Genomic DNA, 27,760 nt, shown 5'->3' with positions numbered 1-27,760 from the left:
GGTTTTTATTAAAATATTTATCGAAGAAGTTTGCGTTTAAAGTTAAACAGTTAGAGAATGTTGCGAGTTTTACTTTACGTTATTAAGAATTTAAAGAGACAAGTTTGCTATTTTTTTTGCAGAAATCTTCATGTTTACCATACTCGCGTTGATGACTGAGTTTTTGCGTTACTGTATGACGATTGTAAAATAGGATTACCAATTACAAGTTATATTAAAATTCTTAATATAAAGCTTTCGTGTAATATAAATAATATAAATATAATATAAAGCCGCAATAATATAAAATCAGTATATATAATATACAGTACAATTAATGTCCAGTTCAATAAACTGCTACGCGGAGAAAAAGGAACAAAAGCGACTGTTCCATAAAGCCGATTGAATTATGATGATAACAGTCAGCGTGGAATAGTCGATTATCAAATGTCATTGCATAATCAGAACAAACCCACTAATCCGTTCGCTTGGTTGCACCGTTGCACCAGCTACCCGTGGAAATCGGACCATTTTGCGTGCACATACCCGTCTCTTTCGTTCACGGGGCAAACAGAACGTACAGTGCAATGGTAGCTGAGCACGAATGCGATTACCGTAACACCTACGTAACCTGGTGAAATTGTGAAATTACTTTTTCTTATTCATTTGCGGATTCCAAATAATAAAAATAGAATCGAAGGTCGGCGTTCCTTTATTGTAAGAGATAATGAGAACGATGATAATTAAACAACCGCTAATTATAATCTTATCGATTGCTAATGAATTCATACTGACGTGAATTAATTTTCATTTGTTTCCTTCCCCTTTCCTCTCGTTGTCACGTATTTCTTCGATGCTTCGACAAGCTCAAATGGAAATGGTGATTCATGAGACTTTCATGAATGAAACAATGATTATAAAATCGAATGGAATACGGTAAGCAAAATAAAACGTTAATTAGGAGTATGGTATGTGGAAACAAAGATTCCCGTGGACATTCTTGAAGCTGCTTTCTAATAAATCTCTTTATTGCGCGTTACAATTCAACGTTAGTCATATTGATCGATCTCGTGTCCACTTACATTTCGAAATAAATTTGCTAATATTATAGACTGTATCCCTTCATCCTATAGCAGTAAGATGGAAACCAGTATCTCCGCCTCTTTGTCTCGTCGATGGGTTGCTATGTGTCTCGAGCAATACTCGAGGCTTCTTTCTCCCCTGTTTGAACTGTGACTCAACCACTCAGCCAGAGAATTCCAGGCAATGGCAACAAGAGCATACTTGCTTCGCACAGTAAGGGCGAGCGACTTTTCAACGCTGTGTTCTCGCTGCGTTATATATTTGTCTTCGTTGTTTTTAATTGGGAAAACAGAAGGAGACATACGACGTAGCATCAAAAAGTCGCTCGTCACCACCGAACTTTAATTGGCTTCTTTAATTAAACTTCTGAGAGATCGATCTCATCTACAATTTTTTTCATCGCGAATTACAAACTTGAATACTTAAATAGATACATAAACTCGTGTTGAAAAACTAGATTATCACTTCCTTCGTTTATGGAAAGTTTATAGAATTTAGACGATAGAGAGAACTGATCATCATAACCGGATTTCAAATGCAGTGAGATTTGCATCATGTACTAAATATTATATTGAGTACTTTATTTTAAATATTTTATGTATATATATATCTTTTTAGTTATTAAAAATACCGTGTCTAACTTTTCCTTGATTATTGCTTCATTGCAAGAAACGATAAGAGATCAAGATTTATCTAATTTTTGTAGAGCAATGAATCCAGGTACCAACCTTCTACTGATCTACACTGACCGTCTACACACTGACCTTGACTTACTTAAAAATCCAATAAATAAAAGTGAATTCTTCAGTTAGATCAAGATATATATCAAGTTAGTCATCATCATTGCACATACAGTGAAGTTCATCCCACCGTACCAACTACGCTATTTTTATCAAACGTACATATATACAAATCTAAAACATGGGATCACTTTACAAACATCTATGTATGTATACGCGACAATAGCAGATTATTTCGTTTCTTGAGATTATAATATCGGTTATAATAATAATAATAAAATCTACCATAATACGTTCCCTATACATGTTCGATTATAATTGAGAACTCCATCGAAGTTAATTCTTTAGTCTGTAAAGAATCATGTAATTGTGACACTAAAACAACGATACTTTCAGAAAATGGACTTAATCAATTTAGCTTCTGATATTGCGTGACGCAATTGATATATAGCGTCAATTCATTGTTGTTGCCCGTTATATACATAACGATAAGAAACATAAGATCGAGCGTAAAAATCTACTCGAAGCACACGTTCGATTAGAACAGAAAAGAACGCGTGATATATCAGGATAAATATATCCGCAGAAACAGAAAGGCCTACATAAATGGCATATGATCGTTTCTATCGACCTTGATTGTTCTACGCCCAGAGAGTCACGTACGACAAGCCGGGGTTTTCTTGTTATTCCATTTTATACAAGATGTTGGTACGCTACGACTAGTAGCATTCTTCGTATCGTTTTGCTCGGGCGATCGCAACAACACGGAGAAACCGATCCAAAACCGGTGACTGGCGATCAGTCATATGTACGTGTAATAGTTCCTAGCCTTGAGCAGACGATGTCGAAATCCTCTCGTGGAATAAGCCGGCTGGTGAACACGCAACCGCGCTTCAATCATGTCCGGTCGCCACGGAAACTGGAGGCATTACTCCACAAAAATGATAGATTATAGTTAGCCAGAGATACTGGAGGATTACGGAGAAAGGCAGTATCTGTCTACGTTAGAAGCATATTCGCTGAAATATATTATACGGATAAAGTAGCGTATAATAAGAAAAAACAGTTATGAAAATAATGAGATCTATCTGATTGTTAGACTACGGATTTTTATGCATCCGTGGGAATTTAAAGATGAAAAAATAAATACAATGCACGCTCGGTATAAAAATATGTAACTAACCAAAGTACAATATTTTTTATATTATTGATAGGTGAAACAAATTTGCGAGTAGATTCACTGACTAGAGGACAAATTTACGACTAGATTACCAAACAAATGAGTTTGTATAAATATCCATAGTCTGGTATATAATTATACTTCTATTTCAATAAAATTTAACATCATAGTTGTGCCAAGAAAGATCTTAAACCTTTGTCGACCAACAGGCTTGGCTAGTAGTAATGTCAAATAATCGATTTGAGGCAGCTCGATGATAATTTTTAGAGAATACAGAGCAATTAAGTATATTGTAAGAATGGTGAATCAATTAAGAGGATGTAAATGGGCTCTGTATTTTAGCAGTGTATTTTTAAAAGGATCACAGATTAAAGAAAGGATTATTATAATTTACTCGTATTTTTTAAATGTAGATAAGACCGATTAAGATATAATTAAATATCCTATAATCTTCTTAGAAGGTAAATCTATCTTATAGTTAAGATATCTTGTATTTTATTCTCATCTGTTTATCTTTCAACATTGCACTGCATTTTGGTGGATCGATGGTCTGAGCCGAGATTCGATTCAAGTAGCTTTATTTTTGGTATTTTAAGAGGTCTTGGATACTTGAGTTAAGATTTCCTTTCTGTAGATTTGTTTCTATGATTTTACTCGGCCATGCTCAGTTAATGGAACTTTCTATTGCAATAGATTTATTACGAAAGTATGATATTATTCGTCCTTGAATTAACAAGTATGATATTATTAGTATCAGTAGAAGGCGATGTTGCAGGAAAAGGAAAGAGATCGGTGCATATGCAGAAGTTTAGAAGCACTTGAAAATTTGTAAATATGTCAAAGACTAATTTTAATAATTCGAGCAAAAAATTGTCTATCTCTTCCAAATACTGCGTTAATTCTTTATCAAGAAAAACAGATCAAAATAATGCAATCGAATTATTTCAATTTAAATTACACTTTACATTAAATTACAATTAAAAAACTGTTTCGTAAATGAAAATATGGCCAATAATTTAAAAGTTTATGGTTCTCACTTGAACGAAAGGAACAAAGGGGAGATGATAATTGCTCGTGTGACCATGAAGTGTAAAAGCATTGACTTTTATTTTGCTCCTATTGTTGCAACTCTTTAGTGCTTCCACAAGCAAACGTTTGCAGTACAATATATGCGAAAGCAAGCCGCAGCCATTAATTGCTCCAACCATTTGACGACTCATTTACAATTCTCCGCTGCGTTTTTAATCTTTAAAACTCGTCGTTCTGTGCAGTTTACAGTCTTCATTAGGCTCACTCGGAATTTTTTTCCGCTTTTTTAATTTTGCTTGTTGATTCTTGTTGACCTTTTAGCAAACAGAATTTTTACCGCGAATATTATCACGAACAATATTAACTCATTCAATCTTTACAATATAGTAATTTCTTTATTTTCTAATTTTTATGTGTTGTTTCAATTTTCCTAGGAATTGTAAGAATCAAAATTGGTCTAACTAAAATTGATTCGTTTTTGTTAAATTTTAATTCTACGAGTATAGAATTTTTTGACTAGGAAGCAATTTCATTAATAGGTTAACGCCTTCATTGCTGATTGGATTTTCAGTATTTAAAAAGACTTTATCAAGTCGGTATTATAAAGTATATCGTAAAAAAAATATGCATTCGAGACGTACGCAGTACATTTGATGAACTAGGTTTCTTACTATTATCATCAATTTCGTGCGAATATAGATAAACATTCATTACATTTTTTTACACGTAATAACTTATTTTTTAATTTAATTAAATTTGCGATTTTTTAATTTAATTAAATTAATTGCGATATACATGATATCTGTAATTAACTAACGATAAAAAAAACACGGTCATTTTTTGTTCATATCAGTTCTATGATAGCTTCCAAGAAATGAAAGGAAAACAGGAAAAAGAAAAAATAAGTCGTGCGGGATAAAATATAAATTCTGTCAATTCTGAGTGGATACAAATGGCATAAATATTTGTCGTGTGTAAATTTACAAAAGCTTAAAAGAGATGGAAAAGATGCGTACTATGCAAAAATAGTCGTTAGTTAGTGTACGCTTCTATTTTCTTGAAGAAGAAACTCTTGTATTTACTAGAGAAACAACAGATCTATGTAGGTCATTGTAGGTGCAAAAATGCCTTGAGCAAGTTGACGTAAATTTCTCTTATTTGCGTTGTGCCCGTTCGCTTTTCCTTTCCTTTCCTTCCACTTCGAAGAGTCTTTGTTTTCTCGACCTATGCAATTTTTATTGAATTCCATACTTCTTTATTCATTATAATTCACTATCATTATTGTTGTATTGGGTAAAGATTATGCACGGTTGCAAGGCCGATAACTGAAAGTCATTCAAAGCAAAAAGCCAGAATTAAATAGATAATAATAATAACAATAATAATTTATTATCGCCATTGTTAACTTTGTACTGCGAAGCTGGATACGGTAGCCACGAAAATAAAGAAAAGTGAAGAGAGGAGTGGAGACTCAGAACTGACATTGAGAAATGTAGATTTTTAAAGACGATTATTAGACAATGCCAATTACAAGAAATTATCGTTTCTTGGAAAATATGAAAAAGGTGGAAATATAAAAAGATCAAGACTGTGGTAGCTCGGTATAACATTTTTAGAATTGATAACTTCTTGACCATTTTCAAACGTAAATGGCTAAATTTTAATGAAAATCCAAGATCCATATCGAAGGGGATGAAAACAACTCTTGATGGATCTGAAACGTATTTTCTGTAATATCTGAAAAATTCTTAGCTACAGAAAAACCATTTGAATGTAACAATTGGTTCTTTTTAAACGAATAATCTCTCTGTTTAAAACCTGTTCTAAAAAAAAGCACAAGTGTAATCATTACCTACGAAACTACAGTTCTGAGAGGATCATAAATCACCAATAGTAGGTAGAACGTATAATTTCTTACGTGAGCACATTTCTAAACTCTGGCACTAACTGACATGTACTGTGACTTTGGCAACCAAACGAGAAACCGTTCTTTTTACGCGGCAGGAACCGTTACCTTACACGTTACAGTATTTTATGATCGTTCCCGTTTAAGGCTTCCCGAGTACCGTGTCCTTTTTCCAAAATTATTCTGACGTTTCTCGTCCGATTCTCAAACCGCGTTATCGATCTAAAACAGAAACAGACAGATCAAACAAAACGTACATACGTACATGTGTACACATATGCAGGGGAATATTTACCGCATAAATCGATTTCTTAAAATAGATTCTTCACTGTGTGCTTCGATCAGCACATCAAAATCGATTCTTCACACGGCTAAATGCGTTGAATGAGAAGTTTAAATCAACGCGATTGTAATTTAAAATTTCAAGGGCGCCGTTCTTCTTCATTTGGGATTCGATAAAGAGATCGATGAACAAATCCTCTACTTTGTACGCTTCCTCCAGAAGCTTAACTGACTTTGTATGGAGATTATAAGGAAGAAAATATGAGTATGATGTTGTTGGTTTCCTGGTTTTTATGTTGTTTGGTAATTAAAAGAACGTAGCTTAGTATAATGTAGTTAAAAAGAGAAACGATACTGTTGAGAAAGTAACACTTTTCACGTAAATATTTTTTCACAGAACTCCGTAAACAAATTTAATAACAAGACAGTTTTTTGGTAATATGAGGCTGACTGACAGAGATTGTATTTTAAAACTGTTTTCACGCGAGAAGTTGTGCTTTTCTTCTGCGTTCTTCGTTTATGATTCCTTGGAGAAAACTTACAAGCAGGTCAGTTACTATTACATATTCAATGAAGCGACTACAGACGACGTAACGGGATATAGACGAGCAAAAAATATATATATATATGAAAAGAAAAGGAGAAGAATTTACTTCCAGTTGGTAAAAGGAAGAGGAGTAGTCTAGTTTCTTTTCTAACAATACAGCCTATTATGTATTGTGGGAACACGAATGAAAGTAGGAGGCGGTCGAGAACTCACTCGCGAGGGTAATTGCAGTCGGCGAGTTCATTTCTGTGCAATTGGCCAGGGACACGCGTATAATAATAGAAAAAAGACCGAAAAAGAAGTGAAAAAGAGAAGGAGGAGGAGAAAAAGAACGGCGCTGCAGTGTGCGTTTTTCTCCTCCTCTCTCTTTATCCTGCCCTCGTATACCGGGCGGCGTTTTACGTAATACAAAGGCAATGATTCGACAGGATGTTGCATTATGTGCGACGCCACGCTACGATGCTCGTAAGTATGTGCCTGCAAAAAAAATTTCCCGAAAACGACGCACTCTATTTGCTTGAGAATAGACCACGTCACGAGAGGAATAGCAAAAAATGCAAAAAGAGAAACGATGGAACAAAAGAAGTTGGAGACCTGAAGGAAGAGGATTTATTTTAACGTTTATTTGAGATTGAAAACGAAAATTGAAACGAGAACGTATGCTTATTAAAACGATTTATGCATTTATAGAAAGTTAAAAAATATAAAAATGCATGATATATCCAATATACGGCATTCGCTATAATATTTGATAGGTGAAACGAATTTCTACGTAGATTTCATACTTCATTGGTTTATATATTTTCCTCCAAATAAAAGATTCGTTAGCGATAGCAAAATACGATGGATATAATATGATAGATGCAAGATCATCAAAAAAGAAGCCCAGCATGTTCAAAATGATAGAAATGAGATTGAAATTGAAGGAGATTGCTGCTATCTGTTGCTTGGAAAAGGGAGTAAGAATGTTTTTATCTTAAATATTAGTTTGAACGTACGTGGTATAGTTGTCTAATAACGACATGGTTCTTGGACATGTGATACCGTAATAAAATCTGTCACGTTCGCGTGATACTAAAACTGGGGCTTAAAAATACGTTCAAAGAAATGAAAGAAAGAATTTTAAGAAACGAAAGTAAGATAGCTGGAGCCCCGAACCAATGAAGAAATAATTGCTGTTCTAGATTCCAGATGAATATGATAATTTCTTTTATAAAGTTCATCTTGTATAACGAGTAATTAAATTATTATTAACGTCCCTTTAATGGAATTAGCTCTTTTAATAACTCGTTTATTACGTTGATGATTCACTAAGTGCCTACCAAGTTTATTCATACTCATATACATCTTGAGCTTATAACAAGGCTGGTATATGGGAACAAGGCTGGAATTTACAAGATGGGAGCCAAAAAATAAGAACAAGGTCCTCACTATGCTACCTGAAGTTATGGAACATACATTCTGATGTTATTCATAATTCAACGCCACGAGGAAAGATACCTTTTAGAAACATAATATAACAAGAAAGTAAAATATTCACGAAATATGTACACAAATGATGATAACATATGTTACGTTAAAAGTAAATAGAAATCTACTTTGTAACTTCTCTACTTCATTGGATTTGCTATAAAACTCATACGTTACTTATATCGACGTTGCTAATTACTAATATCACTATTAAGTATATTCGCCCGTATCATCCTAGATACATTATTTCGAATCATTTTCGTACTTCCATCCTACATTTACAATGTAGCAATCACCAAACAACTAAATTGAAACGTGGAATTGCGAAACACGGCAATTATCGAGATACGTACAAGTTTCGAAAGCTTTAACATCGTTAAGAAGTACGGGAACTAAATAGCGAGGATCATGAGAAGATTTCGTCTCGAGCGGACGATCACCACCCGGTTAACTTGCTTCTCCCGTCGAAGAAGGAATCTTGCAATCGACTCGCAACATTACATCACCGGTTGGTTTACCTTTCGTAACCTGGACCACAAGCTCTTCTCTCTTTCTCTCTCTCTCTCTCTCGATTCAATCGCGATTACATGTTGCACAATGAAACCGGGAGAGCTATTTAGTGCCGGCAACCGTTCACCGATACGCAGGCAGATGTAATATTTGCTCGGTAAAATGCCAGGCTATGAATGAGCTTTCGATTCGTTGCCTTTCATCTCGCTCGTTGCAACTCGTAACATGCTTGTTAAGTAAGTTTTTCGAACGAGTCGGTGAACTTGACACGCATAACGTCGATCAACCATCGGTCGATCGATGGTAAAGGTTCTGTTTTAAAGCTGTTACGGAATTCTCGAGGACATCGTTCGTTTTTTAATCCTTTGATAAAACGACGAAGAATTCAGATTTAGAAAGGCAATTTCTCAGATTTCCATTGTATGGGATGCAAAAGTACATTATTTTAATTACATATAAGAAATAAATATTAATAATTGTGTTAGATACAGATGACATTTAAAATGTGAAATTTATATTGCTACATTTGATGGGTCTCTCTTTCTCTTCTCTCTCTCTCACTCTCTCTCACTAACGGCCTTATAGGATTAATCAATGTCTGGCATCAGAATTTGTTTTTGTAATTTTATTTTTCAGTAGCAATCAGCCTCATTAGCAAAAAGTATTTTTATGCTTTTTTCATTGGAGATATATCTATTAATTCAATGGTTTCGTTACATTAGAATCCAGTCGAAAAAGCATTACGAAATGAAGATTCTAGATATATCTACATGTTTATAAAATTCTTAAAGATCCATTAGCGATATGACGTTTATTGATCCTAATGAGTTTTTCAAAACATAGTAAATTATTAAGAAACTTTACTTACTAACCATCGTTCAAGTACGATTGATTTTCAAATATCTGCCAACGACCAGCATTAAGGACACAGCAACTTGTCGATTAATGTGTTTTTCATTATGGTACATTATTGCCAAAAGAACGATCGAAGCAACTATCGAAACTATCAAGGATGAGAAAGACACACGTACAAGCAGCTGGTGACTCAAATTTATTAATAATTCTTACATTGAGTTTATCAATAATTGCACAGGATCGAGTGGAAATTATTACATATATTGTCACGTAACTTACGTAACATTCGTGTGTTCCGACAAGCAAACGCTGTCCTCGATGAACAATTCTACAGTCTATACCTCCGCGATCGACCCTCACAGTTTTACATGGTCACCTTTGCCTGCGAGTTTGGAATTCGAAAATACTCTGCCCTTGTCACCATGACTCTTCTCTGTTGGCGCCTTACCGGGAAAATTCATCGCTTCCACGAGAAACGAGTCACTATCGTCTTCGAATTAGAAATCAACGAGGAAAATATTGCTTATCTTTGACGTTTCATTTATTTTACGTACGTTTAAATTAATCAGTAATTCCCTAGAACCGATGTTGACGACAAATTCATTCGTATCAGATAGCGAATAATGAATAATATTCGTATTTATTGGAGTTTCGTTTAAATTTAAAGATGAAGCAAACATTTGTCGATTTCTTAATGTAAGGGAATTCTCTGAAAGGACACATAACACACAGAAGCTGTAATGAAGTGATTAATGGTCAACTGGTAAAAGAGTATAACTTAAGTATAAGTATAAAAGATATATCAGAAACTTCTTAGATGTATACTAAACGAGCCGAGGATACAAGAATATCTACAATTGAAAGAAAATCAACATATTATAATTTTACGAATATTTTAACTTTCTCACGTCTCATCGAATTATAAGATGTATATAATTAGAAAAAGAAGAACGTACTCAACAAGAATCCAAAGAAAAAAATTGTAACAACATAAGATAATCTTATGAATTGCTGTTCTTTCATACTAAATAGCAATACACGAGAGTACTATTGCAGACGATCATCATCATTCTGATTAATCGAGTTTCCATTAACAATCGGATACGTGCTCCACCATTGTTGCTGCATGGTCCGTGGCATGGTTCGAATAAAATCCAAGGCACACTCGCAAGGTTAACAGAGACTAGCCCTGCGCGTAACAAATACGCCCGCGATCGCACGAATACGCGTGGTTTAATGAATTTATCGAGGGTCGGCGGGCGTCAAGCATAAATCAACCGGTCGCGTAATAAAACGTGACCACGGCGGGGGAAGAAGATCGTTCTCAACTGTATGCATTGTGCAGGATATATCTTCGACGGTTATTCTAAAGCTATTGAAGCTTCTTTTTCTTCTTAACTGTGCTTTTGACCAAAGATGGATAGTTCAGGAAATATCTGTTATCGCTTTGAAGAAACCGCACAAGCTGCATGTATGTAACGGGAATCAATGGGAAGAACAATATGCACTCGAGAAACAGAAATTGCGTAAGAATTTAAAAGTCAAGCACTTGCGACTAATTATACTTACGGATGAAGATAATTCTTGTTAATTTGTTAATAATGAATCGAAGTGATTTTACTTCCTTCGCATAATAAATCAAGTAGGTAGAAGAAGTGTTTTACAATGAATAAATTGTAGGTGCTTATCATAATAATTATAGATGCGGAATCTAAATAAAGATTCGTGTTACCTTTTAAATATTACAATGAATGCTTTGCGTAGTTTTGCATATTTAAGCCGTCGTATTCCGAAAATCGTTACCACGCCAACTACGTTAATACTTTTGAATAGTAATTGAAATTTTTTAAAACTCATAAATCTTCGCTTTATTAATCTCACCCATTGTATCAATGGGCTACTAAAAATCAAATTCTGCCTAAAATACGTATAAAGATCTAGTTTTTAAAAGAATAAAGAAAAATATAAGTTTTTGTGAACAAGCTATACAATTATTCAAATATCTCATAAACCTTTTTTTCCTGATGTGCAATAAGAAAATTTGCTTTATACATAGGTATTTAAAAACGAATATTTACATACTAATCTATGAATTTGCTCGAAATGGGAAGCAATTATAAAAAGTGTTGCGCGAAGTAATATAATTATGAGATAGATCCCTTGCCCACGATCAATTATTCCCGGTTAAATGACTCACAATGACCTGGCCAAGCGGTCAAGGTAACGTTTCGTAACTTCAGATATCTTCACACCTGCATACCAATTACGACAAGCGACAACGACGACCAACGGGAGGACCGTCTCGCCTTTTTTCTTCTTTTTCTTCTTACGCGGTGTCTATAACCTACTTTCGAGCCGATCGAGACTTACACGAAGGAGGTTTTGCTCCTTTCAAGAGTCAATTAGCCCAACGAACCAAGACTTGCGAAATTTGCGTCTGCTTACTGTTGGTAGAGAGCAAAGTAATAAAGATTTCTTGTAGAGAAGAATCGTCGGAAGAACGTTATTTCGCGAGCGAGAATATAGATTCAAAAAGTTATAGAGTTCTTCGTAATGAGTCGTCGGGTTTGCTTGTAACAACACGTGAATTTTGACGACCTTTCAAGCAGCAACGAATACTAATCTCGTGAGTATTAGATGAAACGAAGGCGAGACACGTCCGAGCGTTAGTATATCGATTGTGCGAGATACGATCTCCGATCTGTTTGTCAGAAACGGATTTATCTTTTTTCCCACCGACATTCCTAATTTAAAATGTTAATGACGCGAGAATAATGAATGATGAATCATAGATAGTACGTCTACTTGAATTTCGATATAATTTGTAAACTTCTCTAGATATTCAATTAATTAGATATTTCAATTTTGGAATTTTTGTATAATTTTATATATTTAATCGGTCTTCTTTTGATGATAACTTTGAAATTATTCAAATTGATGATTCAGTTGAATAAAACATATCAAGCGTTTCTTCAATTATTTTCTCGGTATCAATTCGAAAGTAACATGCTTGCGATTTCTTCGACAGACTTCTGAAAGAGACAAAGGAGGAAAATTGAAAGAAAAGACTCACCGGTATAAGTGCTCTTGAAACTTTCGTGAAGCTTGAAGGTGAAGGGAATGTGGACCTTCATCATCTCCATCTGAGGTATGCGCGGCGAATGTGTCATTACGCTTCCACTCCCTCCAAACATCAATTCGTCGCCGTGAATACGAAGCACGATCATATTCCTGTACAAAGAAATCGGATTTCTCATTTAATCGAACCATCTTTAATCATTTATTATTAATATGTGGCTGTTTACGCGGATTTATATTTTTCTTGAGTCCTCGATTTTTCAAGTTTATATTTTTGTGGAATGGTTAGCGAAACGTGAAGCTAAGCTGTAAGACGATACAAAAATCGCTTTACTGACGTTGACACACACGGTTAATCTGCGACTGCGAATCGATGCGACACGTTTGTTAATTGGAGAAGGATTGACTCTACTGCAGAATGCAGGAGCCTCGGTCGATGATGTGCATATTCATCCATTATTATCCTTTTGTTATACTTCGTATATAAAATATTTTCGCGTAGAAAATGCCTTTGAAATGATTCGAGAAGCATAAACATCCGGACAGATATCAGCTACTCATTCTGAGAAATATTTCTTACAAGGCAGATTTGTTTCGATCGTTAAATGTTATAAAGCACTGTACATTGAATATTCCATATATTATAATATATCATGTGTATTCTGTGCATTTTTCGTAAATGCATAAATGTTCCCAGTTTAATCATTAGAGTTTAATCATTAGAGTAGAGAGAGATACATTCGCAACTAAGTAAACTTTCAAATTCTTCGAAGTCGTTCGGATTCAAACTTTTATGCCCTAACTTCCTTTAGTATTATAAGGGTATTTAAGGGCACTAAGAATTATAGCTTTTAAATTAATAGTCTAATTTAATTAAGCTTCAAAACGTTGAAGTAAAAGAATTAATATTTGTAACTCGCGAGAAACTTTACAATTCCGCATAATGTATTTACAATTCAACATAAAAAGTTTGATTTGTTCCTCAGAGCTTATAATTAGTACTCCGTTCTCTCTCGACACATGAGATACTGTTTATAAGTTAAACGACGATAGTGTCCTACGTGCAGGTATGCACAATCTTGAACGCGAGACGATTAGGCCATCTGAGAAATAACAGTATACTACCTTTTCCTACTAACAAGTATGAACTAACGGGTTTGAAAATCATGTATCGACTAGTTGCCGAGAGTTTCTCATCTTTCCTTTGCTTTCTTCCTCGCAGTGACGCAAAAAATAAATCAGACGCGGTAAAGTATTCTAGAAGAAAGATTCTGCTTGTTCTACGTTCTCCATTCTTTCTCGAAAAAGAAACATAACTCGTACGGATAAATAATAATCAAATATTTGAACAAATAGAGAAATTAACGAATAAGTTCTATCTTGTTAAGTTATTCGATCGAGTTTGAATTTATTCAAACAACTACTTTACATAAATAATCATTCTTATAAAAAATCTGAAAATTTATGTTTACGAACTCTGATCCATTTTTTTGCCCACATTAAGATGCAAAGAAATAATTATAAGCTGGTTAAAAAAAAGAATCAACGTATCGCCTCGTTTCCGCAGGCCTTGTTGCAATAAAATGTAACGACGATGGAATGAAAGAACGCGACTATACCGTCCTTCGATATTTAAAATAATCGAATTGCCTTCGTTATTCATCCTTTGGAGCGAATTAGTGTGCGAACGGCCGCGTACTGCCAATAACCTCGCGGCCATGAGAACACATGCACGTATGCCGCAACATAGGGTTGCCGCGAATTATTCGTCAATCTACGATCCTATGATCGATGATATCAAAAGGAACACGAGATCAAATTTCTCACTACACTTTCTCCGTTAGGTTCTCGAAAATGTCCGATTTAAGTATCGTTAACGGGATTCGTGCTCGTTTTCGTTTCGATGAATTTAAATTCGACTGTGTAGTTTTGAAGTTATTTTATGACAGCGTAAAAAGTAAACCACGCAACTTTGAAATTTCAGACGGCTTTCTCCTTTCAAATAGGCGAATCGCACGTTTCACGTAAGCGTGTTAACGGTTTATTGACACAAGGCTGCTGGATTTGGGAACCGTACAGCTGGACTATGCGGCTCCTTCAGCGCAAAAAAATATTCCAAATGGAACTGAAAGTAGCGAGAGTTTGCTCAAACTTTGATATTCACGGGAAGACCAAACTTCAATTTTATCCTCGTCTATCGCTTGTGTCAATTTTTTACCCGAAATTGAAATAAGTGAAGAAAGCCGTACATAAGATCTACATTTACCTAGAGAGAGTAATCTTATTTTGTATCTTATTTTGTACCCACAAGATTGTGTTTTAATATTTCGAGACGTAGATCCTTTTGTTAAGGCTTTACATTTTTTTCTTACTCCCAGAAATTTCATCTTCTTACTCCCAATAACGGGATTTCAACTTTCGACTTGCAGTTTTACCAAATAATTATTATTATATTAATAATAACAGGAAAGCTGAAAAACTAAAGTAACTCTTAAGGTCAAAATTGTCCAACGAACTTTGCGTTATTGCAGCAAATGATTCTTATCTGTTATCGGTATATAAGTCTGTACCTCAGGTAAAATTTTCAGGATACGATGGTATCAAGGTAGGATAGTTCACGTGTAAATGAGCTCAGTTTATTATACTATACATACCACGGAAATTCATAACTTTTCATTTGATTTATGGTAGGTCTACTATCTCTGGTTTAGAGGAAATGTTGTAAAAGTAACAAAATCCATGATTTCAGAAAACCGAATAAAGTTAAATTATAATATAGATATCTGTATGCTTTCAAACATTAAAATACCTTGCCATACGTAATTATAAAGATTTGGAAATTCATTGGAATGTTATATATCTGTTCTTGCATTTATATCGTTTTTCTCTCTTTCTTTTATTTTTTTTTCTTTTTTTTCTTGAGAAGTCTTTACTTCGTGTAGTACAGTAGACAAGCAATAACGAATACCGCAAGATAATAACGGTTTGATCAAGCGTCTCCAATGGCGTTGCATAATTTCCATGAAAGTATACAGAAATCATTTCCAGAAAAAAGCCGAACGACCGGCAAAACTGGCAAATCACCGATGTTGCAATGTAATAACGCGTCGGTTCGAGTACACGAATTAGAATAAGGGATTGCATAATCAATGTAACGTTTGAAAACCTTATTCGTCATTTCCATTCGCTTTTTCCATTTAATCATAGGTAAAACGAGATAAATCATAATATAAGGCTGTTTGAATGCCACTCAGTGACCTCAGATTGCCATCATGGAGCTAACTTGCTACTTTATTCGAAAAGAAGATAAACGACGAAGTGTCTTGTCATGCATAAAAATCTTATATCTCTTTTCAAATTCTCGATAAACATATCTAATAAGATAAGCATCTCACAAAAAAGTAATACTTGATTGTCTCAGAAATGATCCTTCAAAAGTTTTAATTATCATCCTAAATTAGTGGCTGGTAGATCGCTGATTATTGATACACTATGGATGTTTATACATTTATGAGAAATTTAAAGGTGCCAAAAGTATACATGATATTCATAAATATATAAAATAATGGAAGTAGAATATTCCTTATAATACATTATTAAGTAGATAAAACAAATCTGTAGTTATATTCTTCTTCTACGATTCAGCCAGCAAAGACATGAATTTGTATTAACATGTACAGTTAAGTTATTAATATTAATTCCATTTCACGAATCTTTTTTTTACTACTGATATTTATACAAATTCATACTCTCGCGCAAGGAATTAAAATTTATCGAAAATAAAATTAAATTTATAGATTTTCCTCATAGACAACGAGTCGTCATTCAAATAAATGAATTCAATCAACAGAAGTTTATTTAATCTATCATTAACTAAACTTTGGTCACAATAAATACCGTTCTACTATATAGAATTTTACTTCTTGACTTTCACCGGTAAAGCTCTCCAGATTTCCAAATTGCACGGTTGAAACTAATTTTCGATACAAAAGTCTCAATTTTGCGCTGTCGAAGAAGCAAGAAAGTTGTTTGCTTTGACAAGAGGAGAAACTTTGACTAGAGGAATCGACTTCTCTCGTCAGTCGTTAACTTCGTTCACTTCAAGGTCACCTAATTTTTTTATATATATAATTCATCTTACATTTTGGAGTAAATTAATTCCAGCATTCAATGTAATAATTCCTTGTCAACTCTACAAGTGCAATTATAAGAATTTCGGTGATTTTCCATGTTTAAACAGCTGTTCTCAGCCATCGTGTCCTCTATCCTACGGCACACTTTTACCAGCAAATTGAAAGTGCCAATTTATCGTCCACTTTTACGATCGTCTTACAGAATAACGCCAATTTCATTGATTTCGCCTTGAGATATTAAAAGAAATAGAATTAACCTTGAAACTTCTGAGGTGAGTTAAAAAGGGAAAAGAAAAGAAAGAAACAGAAAAGGAAACAAAATTTAACTCCACTATTAAGATTATTGGCCTGGGGAACAACTTTTTATAGAGATAACCATGTAGGTCTTTATTAAGCTACTGTAGCAAAATGTTATGAAACTAAAGGATATCGTATTACAAAATAAATTGATATTATGCAATCAGAAAAGTGAAATGACGAAATAGTTACTACACTATGCATCATTAATGTTTAAATTAATATTTTTATTCGCTCGTAGAGATTCACAATGCAATAAATGAGACATCGTGTACAAATCGATCTTAAAGCGTCACAGGTGGTGCAAAATAAATAGTACGATAGAAAATTTCTAAATTCAGTTCTGTTTTAAATATTTCAACGAAAATCTGACAATTTACCTTACAATTCGATTTTTCAAATGTGTTAATATAAACGACGTTAAAGAATTGGGTATGTAGATATTCAATTATGAAGTATAAGATATTATATTTTCATTGATATCCTTCTATTATAATTTAATTAAAATTTTAACAGTTGAGCTATTTTATTAATCATAGGTAACAAAATTTTCCAATGTTATACAACTGAATTTAAAATACGCGGCTAAATTAGTAAAAACAAGAAAAGACCTATTATAACGGATTGTTTTGTCCTGGTACATCAGGACACCAAACGATTAATGTGATTTATTGCAATGAATTAAAACAAAAATTTGTTTAAAGCAGGGTCCTGTTCTTTGAATAACTTTGCGAATAATATTCCGAGATAAAGTTAGAGAGTGAAATGGAGTAATACTCAAGAAAAACACAATCTTTCTGTTCTAACGATACTCTTTACATTCAATGATGATAATTTAATTTATACCAATTGACAGGGTAATATTGCTCTAGTGCAATGGTATCTTTCACCAGTTTGATAATTGATAACCGGTCCAGTGACTCATAAAACAAAAAATATTTAGTATTAGTCATAGAATATTTTCCAACCGACAATATCGATGAGTACAGGAAAGATTAGAGAGATCAAGTTTTGTCAATTCTATATGCGGAAATATGATTTCCACCGAGATTATTCTCGAAACATTATGACGATGGTCCAAAAGTCAGGCTGCAATATGTAGGAGTTGATTTCGCTGAAGAAAGGACGAGCAAATATTTGCCGAATGAGAAAATAAAAATTGAATCGCCTACATCCGTGTATTCTATTTATTCTGACGTCCTTTTGAACACTTACAATCTCATTCGCGTAAAAAAGTTGCCACAGTATTAACAGTTTAGTCTCTGAACGCGCGCAGGAGTGCCAAAATAAAAAAGAAAATACAAGATAAGCGACTCGTATCAATCGTTCTTATCGGACAACATTTTTTTTTTTGGAGAGATTAGAGGAAATGCTTGTATTTATGGAAATTAAACATGATACGTACAAGTGAAGAAAAAAACAATATACAATATCATCGATTTGTTAGAGAAATGACGCATTTTAATAATTTTCAATTTTACGATATCTGTAGAGATATCACCAACGATCAAAACAACTTCTTCAAAATATTGCAATATGTGTCATAATTGTGTATCAATAGATAATATCAGACTCTGTTTCTTTTTACAATTAAAATGACAAACGCCTTGAATAAATGGTGCAGCGTGGGTTATTCGTGAAATTTTACAAGGAAATTAATAATTTTCGAGCAATTAATAATTTTTGACTTCAAACTTTCGAGCTTAAATCGACTATTCTGAAAATATATTATTGTTATTCGTGCCACTTTTCTAGTGTAAACCGACGATAGACTATGACATAAATACCTGATGATAAACAAGAAAACTCCGCAGAAACATATCGACACTGCGAGCACAAAGAAAATGTTCGACAGCTCCGCCACAGATACTAACATCGCCGTCATCGTATGTTATCGTCGTGGTGTTCCTCCGTGCACGCCAACGCACACGCACAACGACACACCTCCCGAATTAACCTCACTTTTCAAACAGATAAGCTGTCAAAGTCGCCACCGACGTTGACGACGAATAATCCGGCGCTACCCTTAAGCACTGCACACAACGTTCTGTCCTGAAACGTGTACCCAACGATATAACAAAGACGATAGAACGATCTGTCAGAGCCGCATCGTGTGCCCGTACGCCGACGACACGAATTTTCGTTGCGTAAATACGCCAGCCTAACCTCATCGACTGACACAAGACTGGTATTTCGCGTGTTCGTACACAGATACACGGACTATCGCGTACGTATCATGTATTCGTATCGATTACGGGCCAATGATCGACGATTTCGTGTTAACGGGATGATTTTTTTTTCTTTTTCTGTCGGTCAAACGTCGCGAATGATTTTATCAAAAAGACGTGCATTCGAGCCTACGTGATCGTCTACCATAGCGTAGAATCTCCGTAGACGAGGGTAACGCTGTGTGCCAAGGGTTTTAATGATAGGCAGGGAGATAGGTACACGTAGACTGAGATACGTAGCACATACTGATAACGCGATGGATAGATTGCTTTGACTCGATGATGAGATTCTCGTTGCGTTTCGTAAGGACAATCGCATGCACGGTTGAAGAAGACCGCATAAACACAACCACCACGTATTAACTGTTGCTTGAAACTGGTCGTAGATACCGCGGTGGGGACGACTTATACGCCACTATACTTGGCGACTTTTTTTGCTGCTATGCCCGTGCGCGCGCTTCGGAACATCGACCAATACCAGCGCCGATACAAACCACACAGATCAGCCATATACATGTGCGAATAGATTTTGATTTTTAAATTCAAATAAGGTGTTAATTCCACCTTGTAAATGATTTATTATTTTCCTATGTATATTTAATTTTTATTAATCACTTAATTAATTTTGACAATATTATATGCGTTATTTACAAATCGAATCGTTTAATCCCTTAAATGTAGTGAATAAATGCATAAAAGGCTAAAATATAAACTAATGCATTTACCTATTTTTTAATCTAAATGCATAAATATATACATTTATTATTTAAAAAAACGTTATTCTTTATTATTGCAATGTTTATCTCTATCGTACATAATGTGTATTAATACTGGAATTGATTCAAATTGAGCATATGGATTTAAAAATATAAACTGCGTCTGTATCAACCCTACTTAAAATTCAAATTAAGTTTAATTCGCTCTAAAACACATCAGGAGTGGTTTCCAAGGATACCGAATTAACCAACCGGAACAGCTGATAGAATCTCAACTGGCGACATCTAGTCAATTATCGTCTCACGAAATAACATACGCACATTCAGATATTTTTCCAAATAATGATTGAATGTTAATCAAGTTGTACCTTACAATTGTTTTCTGCCTTTTAATCACATTGCCGTTTTTATCAGTGATAACATCGCAAAATACAAATCCGAAAATGTCACAGTTAGTCGGTGTTGATTTTGAAGTTTATGGGAGAGTACAAGGTAAGTAACCATTACCCTATAATAGAATCATTATGATACTAATCTCAGGTTTTCTTTTTTAAAGGCGTATTCTTTAGAAAGGTAAGTAATGTATCGCACCAAGTAATGGTTAATAATTAACGTAAATTACGAAGAAATATGCTGCAAGTTTTATGGCTTGTTTAGTACAGAACTGACATCTGACAGGTGAAACAGTTACTATGTAGTTATGAGTATATACATATATACATATATATCGGTATTTTAAATAGAAAATTAAATGTATCTAACATTTTTTAAATTTCAAATTAAAAAATGATTTTTTATGTTTGAATTATAAATGTAACACGTACTTGTATATCCATGTTCATATGATCGGTAAATCAGTTTTCTATGAACGATCAAAAACAACTTTCAACAATTTATCATTTTGATTGATATAGTATACTCAAAAACGTGGGACCGAATTAGGTTTAAAAGGATGGTGTATGAATACCCATAAAGGTACTGTTGTTGGTCGTCTTGAAGGATCGAAAAGCAAAGTGGAAGAAATGTAAGTTTTTACCTCTTTAAAACATTTTAACAGATATAGTAATTGTCCTTATTCTATTTGTATCTATTTATAGGAAAAATTGGCTTCGATATACCGGAAGTCCTGAATCAGCTATAGATAAAGCGGAGTTTCGAAATGAGGAAGAAATATCTCAACCTACATTCGCTAATTTCGAAATTAAAAAATAGAAATCTTTACCTAACGTTATTTCCAATTATGTATTTAATTTTTTGTTTTGTTTAGTATACTAATTTATTTAAAATTATAAACAATGTGCATTGATTTGCGCCTCAGTTAAAATAAAAGAAACTGTTCAATTTATCACGTTTTGTACTTATATAAACTGTATTTGCAACCTCTGTAAATATCAAACAATTGTATATGTGTTTATCCAATTTAACACTGATAGAAAGAATCATACTATGCACATTAGGAAAGTTACTTCTACCGTATCATTTATTATAATTCTTTTCCATTTTTGAAATATTGTAATTAATAGTAAGTTTAGCATTCACCACGCAAGTAACCTCTCGTTATATGGTAAGACTTTACGAAACAATTTCGCCATTTCTTTGCATGTCACAAGCGACAAGCGTACAATGGATAGACTTTAACAGACGACAATTCTGTCTCGTATAACTTCTACCACTATCGGCACGAACTTCATTAGTTGTCGAGCGCACACCGACGTGTGCGCTTCAAAACTTTCGCCTGCGATCTCTCGTACAGATGCGATTGCATTTTATAATCCTCTGATACTCGTATGATTGTTGGAAATAATTCTGTTTTTTTTCATTTAATTCGATAACAACTTGTAGTAATCTATTACTATAAACTATATACTAAATATCGGGAAATTTAAAATTTTCCGTTCCGCGATATCGAACGTCATTGTAAATAACGCGAGTGACCTAATTATGCGGATGCATAATCGTGTCAGGTCAAAAGTGAATCTTAAATCGTAAAATAGATAGAGAAGAATGGACCAGCAATAACCAACAGACTAGATGAGCGCGATAATACAGTGATTGATAAACGCGAAGGAATGTCGCATTCAACATGAAGTGTTTCAAGAGTTTCTTTCAGCATACTTGGCATCCTCAACAGGTGAGAACACGTGTTTCGTAGAACATTAAAAATTTCTTAATCTTTCTTGATCTGATCTATTCAATCCTTAGATATAATATTTCTCTGAAAGAACTAAACAAGTACCTCCGACATGTCGCTTAATTAAATTTATGCAAATAAATTTGTCAATACGAGTTTCATACAGTTATTCAGCATTAAACTTCAAGGATGATAGCTTTTATAATCACAGTAATAATAATATTTTAACGAAAATGCTGTTTTAAGCATGTTTGCAGGTTGTAATATCCGAATAACCTTGGATCACGTAATTGTGGATGTGCAAAGTAGTAATTACATCTCGTCTTATCATAAGGAAACGATCGTCGATGTAATATTAAGAATGTCTGTTTTATTTTATGATGTTTTCAAACGGCATGATCCAAACAATTTAGTCGTATCGTTCACGAAGCTATGTACTACGTACACGAGCACGTTCACGATTTTTAAGAACATCGATAAACATCGTGATTTGAGCGGTAGCCTTGAGATTCTTCGTGAAGCAACTACTTTCGTTCGTCAATACTTTTAGACGCAAACTTACCGTACTTTCACTTCCACGAAATCTCACTTCTAATAATTAGTCATCGGAGTTTATTGAACTAACGTGACTGACCAATGAAAAGCAAGAGAGATCGATCAGTGATGATATTAAAAGAAAATAGGCGAAACAAATTAATAAGATTTATGAATTATTCCTTGACAAACTTCAATCTGTCCGTCTTAGTTTGTAACAAGCAACATGTTTCTGTAGGGTTAAATTTCAATGTGATCGATCGCGGTAATGTTTCATTTCTCTGTATGTTCTATAAGTCGGTTTTCAATTTCTTCTCTCGATTCTCGTGTACCGAAGTTTCTGACTACCTGTTGAAAATATGAGCCTCACCAGGTTACGCAACGAATTCTACTTATCATTATTGCTGGTGCATCCTCGACCTGTTGCGCATTTGTACACGTAACGATTCTTCTATTCCAATAACGTGGAATCTTTTCCATATTGTATCCTTTCGATTCTGTATCCAGGTACCGTGGTAATTCATGAATTTTTGTACCTCTGAAGATCATCGCACCGCACTGATCTACGAATTTTTGAGTTGTATTAAAAATTTATTTTTACCTTTATATCAAAAATGCATTTTACAACAGTAATATTTTCATAGATAATAATTGCATAATAAATTATTGTCGTGTCTAAAATTCTGATATTTTAATTAAAAAGTACCATTCCGTAAGAATACCCTAATTCGGCATTTATTTTACATCATTTTTCATATCGTTTATATAGTATATACTGCGCATGCACCATTTAAACGATATGAGAAATTATGGAAAGTAAATACTCTAATTAAATGCATACTATCATAACGATTGAACTTCCTCTAAACGATTTACGAGCCGGTTAGCAACATTTCGTCGACATTTACATTAGAGTAGCGGTTCGATAACGAAAGATCAGGGGTCGGGATTGATAAAGGTTGATAGTGGGCCCCGATAGACGTAAGTGGTCAGTTCCTTCGGTGTCGCAGGCAAATAAACTACAACTTTCCTCGTCTCGTATTGCTTACACGTCTAAGAAACGCGTGTTGCTCATTCAGGAACTAAACGTCAATTAATTAGACGTTTTGATAGCTTTATTCGATCGAATTTCTACTATTTATCTGTGATTAACGAGTAATAATGTGCCACTGAATAGTTACTTGAAAATATGAACAGCGATGGAAATTGTCATACCAGGAAGTATAGCTACTTATTTGATAACGTGAGTCTTTGATTTTATCATATCTCTTTCCTTAAAAAACATCTCTAATTAACTTAAATAAACGTCTCTTTTTTAATCATTTTCTCAAGTTTTTCAGTATCTGTTCTATAAAGTTTTTATATATATCACAAATTTTAGGTTTAGTGTTCGTGTAAGAAATGTCGAGTAGGAATAGTTAATTCGTTTCGAAGCCAGTTCAAATAGCCAGTTTTATACTACCAGGTATGATCTCCTCGATAAAATTAAACAGAGTTCATGAATCGTTAACCTAATCAATTCTTACACGACGACGTTTCGCCTCTGCTTGGAAAACACTTCGTGCAAATCCTATTCCGTTCAATTTTATTTCGTTCACCTGGTCGAGAACCTGATCATTGTAGAATCGAGTGAAAGTTATCGTGAGTGCACCAAACCATTTCAAGGAGGAAGTTCGTAACATACATGAAAAAAATAAACACAACCAAAATTTTCAACACAATTTTTCACTTACGATAGTCAGCAGTTACGAATATTGATTAGATTGTCGTAAAAGTGACGCCCAACGATTTATAATAAGTTTGACCTTGCGTTTGTTAAAAAAATACGCTGCCACGAAATTTTATTGTTTTAACGTGCTAAATTTAAGACAATGCAATATTTAAATAGAAATTCTATAAAACTCTATAACATAGCGTTATAGAAATACTATTGAAAAACCGAAACTAAATAAATTTAACGATCTATATATATATATAATATCGTTGGTAGATGATGATCGTGCCATCCCCCGGATCCATATGGGATTATCCATATTTGAACCAGGTCAGCAGAATGATGGGCTTGGTATATGGGACAGGACCAAAACCTGAGCAAGATTTATTCCCTCCCAAGATTCGAATTCCAGAGACACATGTAATGTCCCCATTCCATACCCTTTCACCATTTGGATATTTCAGTGCATTCACCCATAGCCTTTGATCGAACAATATCACATCTTCCCAATTTTCTTACAATTAATTTTCTAGAGAATTTTTGTACTCTGGTAAATGTCTCGAGGTAAATGAAATTTCGTCTATATTATATATGAAAATGGAAAACTTGAAGAAGCAAGGAATGTCATGGATTACCGCTAAGAATCATTGGAAACGCGGTGCACACGTCCCTCCGCACAATCGAGCACAATTGTGAAATAATCAATAATTTGGAGTGACTGCATCGTCACGCTGGTTGCATTTCAGGCTCGTCCAATTTATTACAAATTCTATTCACGGCTTCTACCCACACTGAATATTTATAGATGCCGTTGGATCCTTTTTTCTTCGGCTCCTTTTTCTACCTTTTTCGAAAGAAGTGGAGGCCTGATCGATTAGCATACATTCGAGCGGACCGTTATGTTATGTTAGGTAGATAAAAATATACAAACGTGTTTCAAATTGGACTACTTCTTTTGCTTGACAAATAGGAAATTGTGGTGGTCAATCTGATATAACTTGACTATACTAAAACCGCATTATACGTATTCAGTTTGGCTTGAGATAGAGATTGTTATTGAATTAATACTTTTTTTTCGCTTCAAACACTCTGACGTTAATAATGGAGTGTCAAATATTTTACGATTCACATTATATAGATATGTATATTGAGTCTCTCGTTCCCAGCGAAAGGGAGTGAAATAACACCGAAACTAAATATTAAAAACAGTCAAACGATTCACTTAAATGCACAAATTAAGTATTTATTTTCTTGTAGTGGTACCCGTTTTCGTTGCTGTCGTTACTTCCTCTACAAGTTGCATACTCAGATGTTTACATATTGTTTCTTAACTTTTTTGATTTTATCCCCAATTTTCAATGTGATGTTCTATTTTTATAGGGAATTAATATATGTGAAAGAATTCTCATAATCTTAAAAATATCATGAAATCTTTTACTTTTTATTTCTTTTGAATATAAAAAAGTCGTGCTAGACTCTTTTCTTTGTTTCTTTTAAAATTTAACCTTTTCTTTTATTCCCATCCTTATAAATTCTTAACGGAACGAAGAAGACTTTAGCTCAATCTAAGATCGCCACTGCCTTATTACTGCTGAAATAACATTAATTGTTATCTGGTGACAAACATAAATCACGATAACACTTTTGATAACATCCAACAGCTTCCAACAATGTACTGATTAATTTTATCCACTATTCGATGTAATTACAGATGGAGAGTCCATCAAGGTTCGAGCTAACGAAGGCGGAGATCCAAAATGCAGAAGAAACGGAATTGGGTGAGGTGAAGGTGACGCCTCCGATGAGTACCGTCGCGACGTCGACGCCCGTGCAGCCAGGGAGTATTCCATGCAGAAACGGCGGCTGCAAGAGCTGGGCCAATCGCGCGGAATCGAGAATGGAAAGCCCTTGGCATTTTCTCAAAACTATCTTCCTTATCTCTGTAATCGTCGCTCTGGTTCTCTGGGTAATCGTCTACACGTTTCTCGCCCAATATCGGATCTTGTGAAGCATTTAAGGGCACCGAGAAACTTGGATGGCCGATGTTCTTCCATTTGGAAGCGAACAAGGAAAATTTGGGTAATCCTTTGCCTTCGGCAATATAGATACATGATAAGATATCCAAGAAGATACTCTTCGAAGTATAAGAAAAAGCCAGGAATGTGAGGAGAGAGAGGGGAAGATTTTTCTATAGAATTCTGATACTTTGGTTGAATTCTCCATTTCCTATCGATGAATCCGTCCTTGCGCGAAGTAATAAATAATTCTGTGTTCAAAATCGTGAATTTGTGGAAGAATTATGTTATTTGCTCGACGAGCAAATGAAAATGTAAAAAACGTGTACTCTTTTGTGGACAGAAAGTTTTAAAAATTCAGAATACGAATTGCGTAAAGAGTATCTCGGGGCTCCTATTTACGCGAGCATATTCTCCCGGGATTATCGGTTCAATGACGAAGAAATTCCCAGTGTTGAGACACTTGACATAGAAACAAGTAACTTAGAAACTTAGAAACTTTTGTAATGTACAAAGAAATCGTCCGCGAGGATAAAATTGAAATGATACTAGTCCCTGTAATATTTGTTCGAATTGGATATTTCCTTTTAACTAAATTAACAGTTACCACAAAATTATTGCGATTGTAATACACTAATATATTTCTAATCTCTTTATAATGTTATACGTAAAATGTTTGATAGAAGGTACTCGATTATATAATACTGATAATTTTTTACAAAGTATTTGTACAAAAGCGAATTAATAAAGTTATGTTGCAGAAAACTTTTGAAGTCATTTCATCTTGCCCACGTATCTTGCTATTGATAATTGTCGAAATCTTATTTGATAACTGATGCATGTACAAACATCTGTAATTCTTCTTTCCATTGCAAACCAACTAGATAAAATCAAAATCAGTTTCTCATCAATACCGATAAAAACCTACTCAGACTTACTTAACTTTATCGGAAATTTAATCGTCCAAATTTTCATCCATCTAGTCTTTCAGACCGTCAAAGACAATAATTAAAAAACAATTAAATATTAGACTAGACCTGAACTCGAGACTTATAATCGCTTTCTGACAAGGATGACGCATACAAAAGTTGTCGCATATTCCACGCGAAATTATCTGCGAATATATGACGCTCTACCAGCGGGATCTGTGCTTTCACCAACGACCTGCCCGGTACGGACACGATCAGAATTCTCAGGGAAGATTTATCGACGGACGATCCAAGAAGTGAAAAGACGAAGGACGATAAACGCCGTTAATGCCCCGCGATCTCGAGGTTGTGTTTCGCACCTGAGTTAAGCGGCCTTCGAAGTGACATTTTATGCTTGTACCTCG

General features: G+C 34.3%; 3 protein-coding genes and 1 long non-coding RNA gene across 7 annotated transcripts in view; 2 read left to right on the top strand and 2 right to left on the bottom strand.

Moving 5' to 3' along the window:
- LOC100643334 (cell growth regulator with RING finger domain protein 1) overlaps positions 1 to 27,760 on the bottom strand; it is a 42,194-nt gene that overhangs the window by 6,676 nt on the left and 7,758 nt on the right. Inside the window, exons 1-3 of one of the 3 annotated variants that reach the window (XM_012312402.3) lie at positions 19,565 to 19,753; positions 18,877 to 19,141; positions 12,655 to 12,812 (exon numbers count right to left, since the gene is read on the bottom strand). In XM_012312402.3, the coding sequence (XP_012167792.1) occupies positions 12,655 to 12,812; positions 18,877 to 18,974 (256 nt within the window). In that variant the 5' untranslated portion in view covers positions 18,975 to 19,141; positions 19,565 to 19,753. Of the gene's footprint in view, positions 1 to 12,654; positions 12,813 to 18,876; positions 19,142 to 19,564; positions 19,754 to 27,760 lie in introns of those variants that run through there. The other 2 variants (XM_048409611.1, XM_012312403.3) reach the window with 2 other exon arrangements.
- LOC125385851 lies at positions 1,469 to 12,648 on the bottom strand. Its single transcript, XR_007225549.1, has 2 exons — positions 6,213 to 12,648; positions 1,469 to 6,139 (listed from the first exon to the last, which is right to left on the bottom strand). It is a non-coding gene; the product is annotated as an uncharacterized LOC125385851 (long non-coding RNA).
- Positions 20,299 to 21,378, top strand: LOC100648791 (acylphosphatase-1). Its single transcript, XM_003398003.4, has 4 exons — positions 20,299 to 20,525; positions 20,590 to 20,606; positions 20,948 to 21,057; positions 21,131 to 21,378. Exons 1-4 carry the CDS (start codon positions 20,384 to 20,386, stop codon positions 21,243 to 21,245), a joined length of 384 nt encoding a protein of 127 aa, XP_003398051.1. The 5' UTR covers positions 20,299 to 20,383; the 3' UTR covers positions 21,246 to 21,378.
- Positions 22,188 to 27,192, top strand: LOC100649934. Of its 2 annotated transcripts, none has more exons than XR_007225541.1 (3): positions 22,188 to 23,941; positions 24,080 to 24,163; positions 24,689 to 25,323. XR_007225541.1 is itself a non-coding variant. In XM_048409622.1 (3 exons), exons 1-3 carry the CDS (start codon positions 23,888 to 23,890, stop codon positions 26,418 to 26,420), a joined length of 495 nt encoding a protein of 164 aa, XP_048265579.1. In that variant the 5' UTR covers positions 23,553 to 23,887; the 3' UTR covers positions 26,421 to 27,192. The 2 variants fall into 2 exon arrangements, 1 of the variants encoding a protein (XP_048265579.1); XM_048409622.1 differs by lacking the exon at positions 24,080 to 24,163 and adding an exon at positions 26,124 to 27,192 and having other exon boundaries at positions 23,553 to 23,941; positions 24,689 to 24,832.

Source organism: Bombus terrestris, chromosome 10 (assembly GCF_910591885.1).
Source record: "Bombus terrestris chromosome 10, iyBomTerr1.2, whole genome shotgun sequence".
Taxonomy (NCBI): Eukaryota; Metazoa; Arthropoda; class Insecta; order Hymenoptera; family Apidae; genus Bombus; species Bombus terrestris.
The sequence above is the reverse complement of the archived record's forward strand: the minus strand, read 5'-3'. Positions and strand labels throughout refer to the sequence as shown.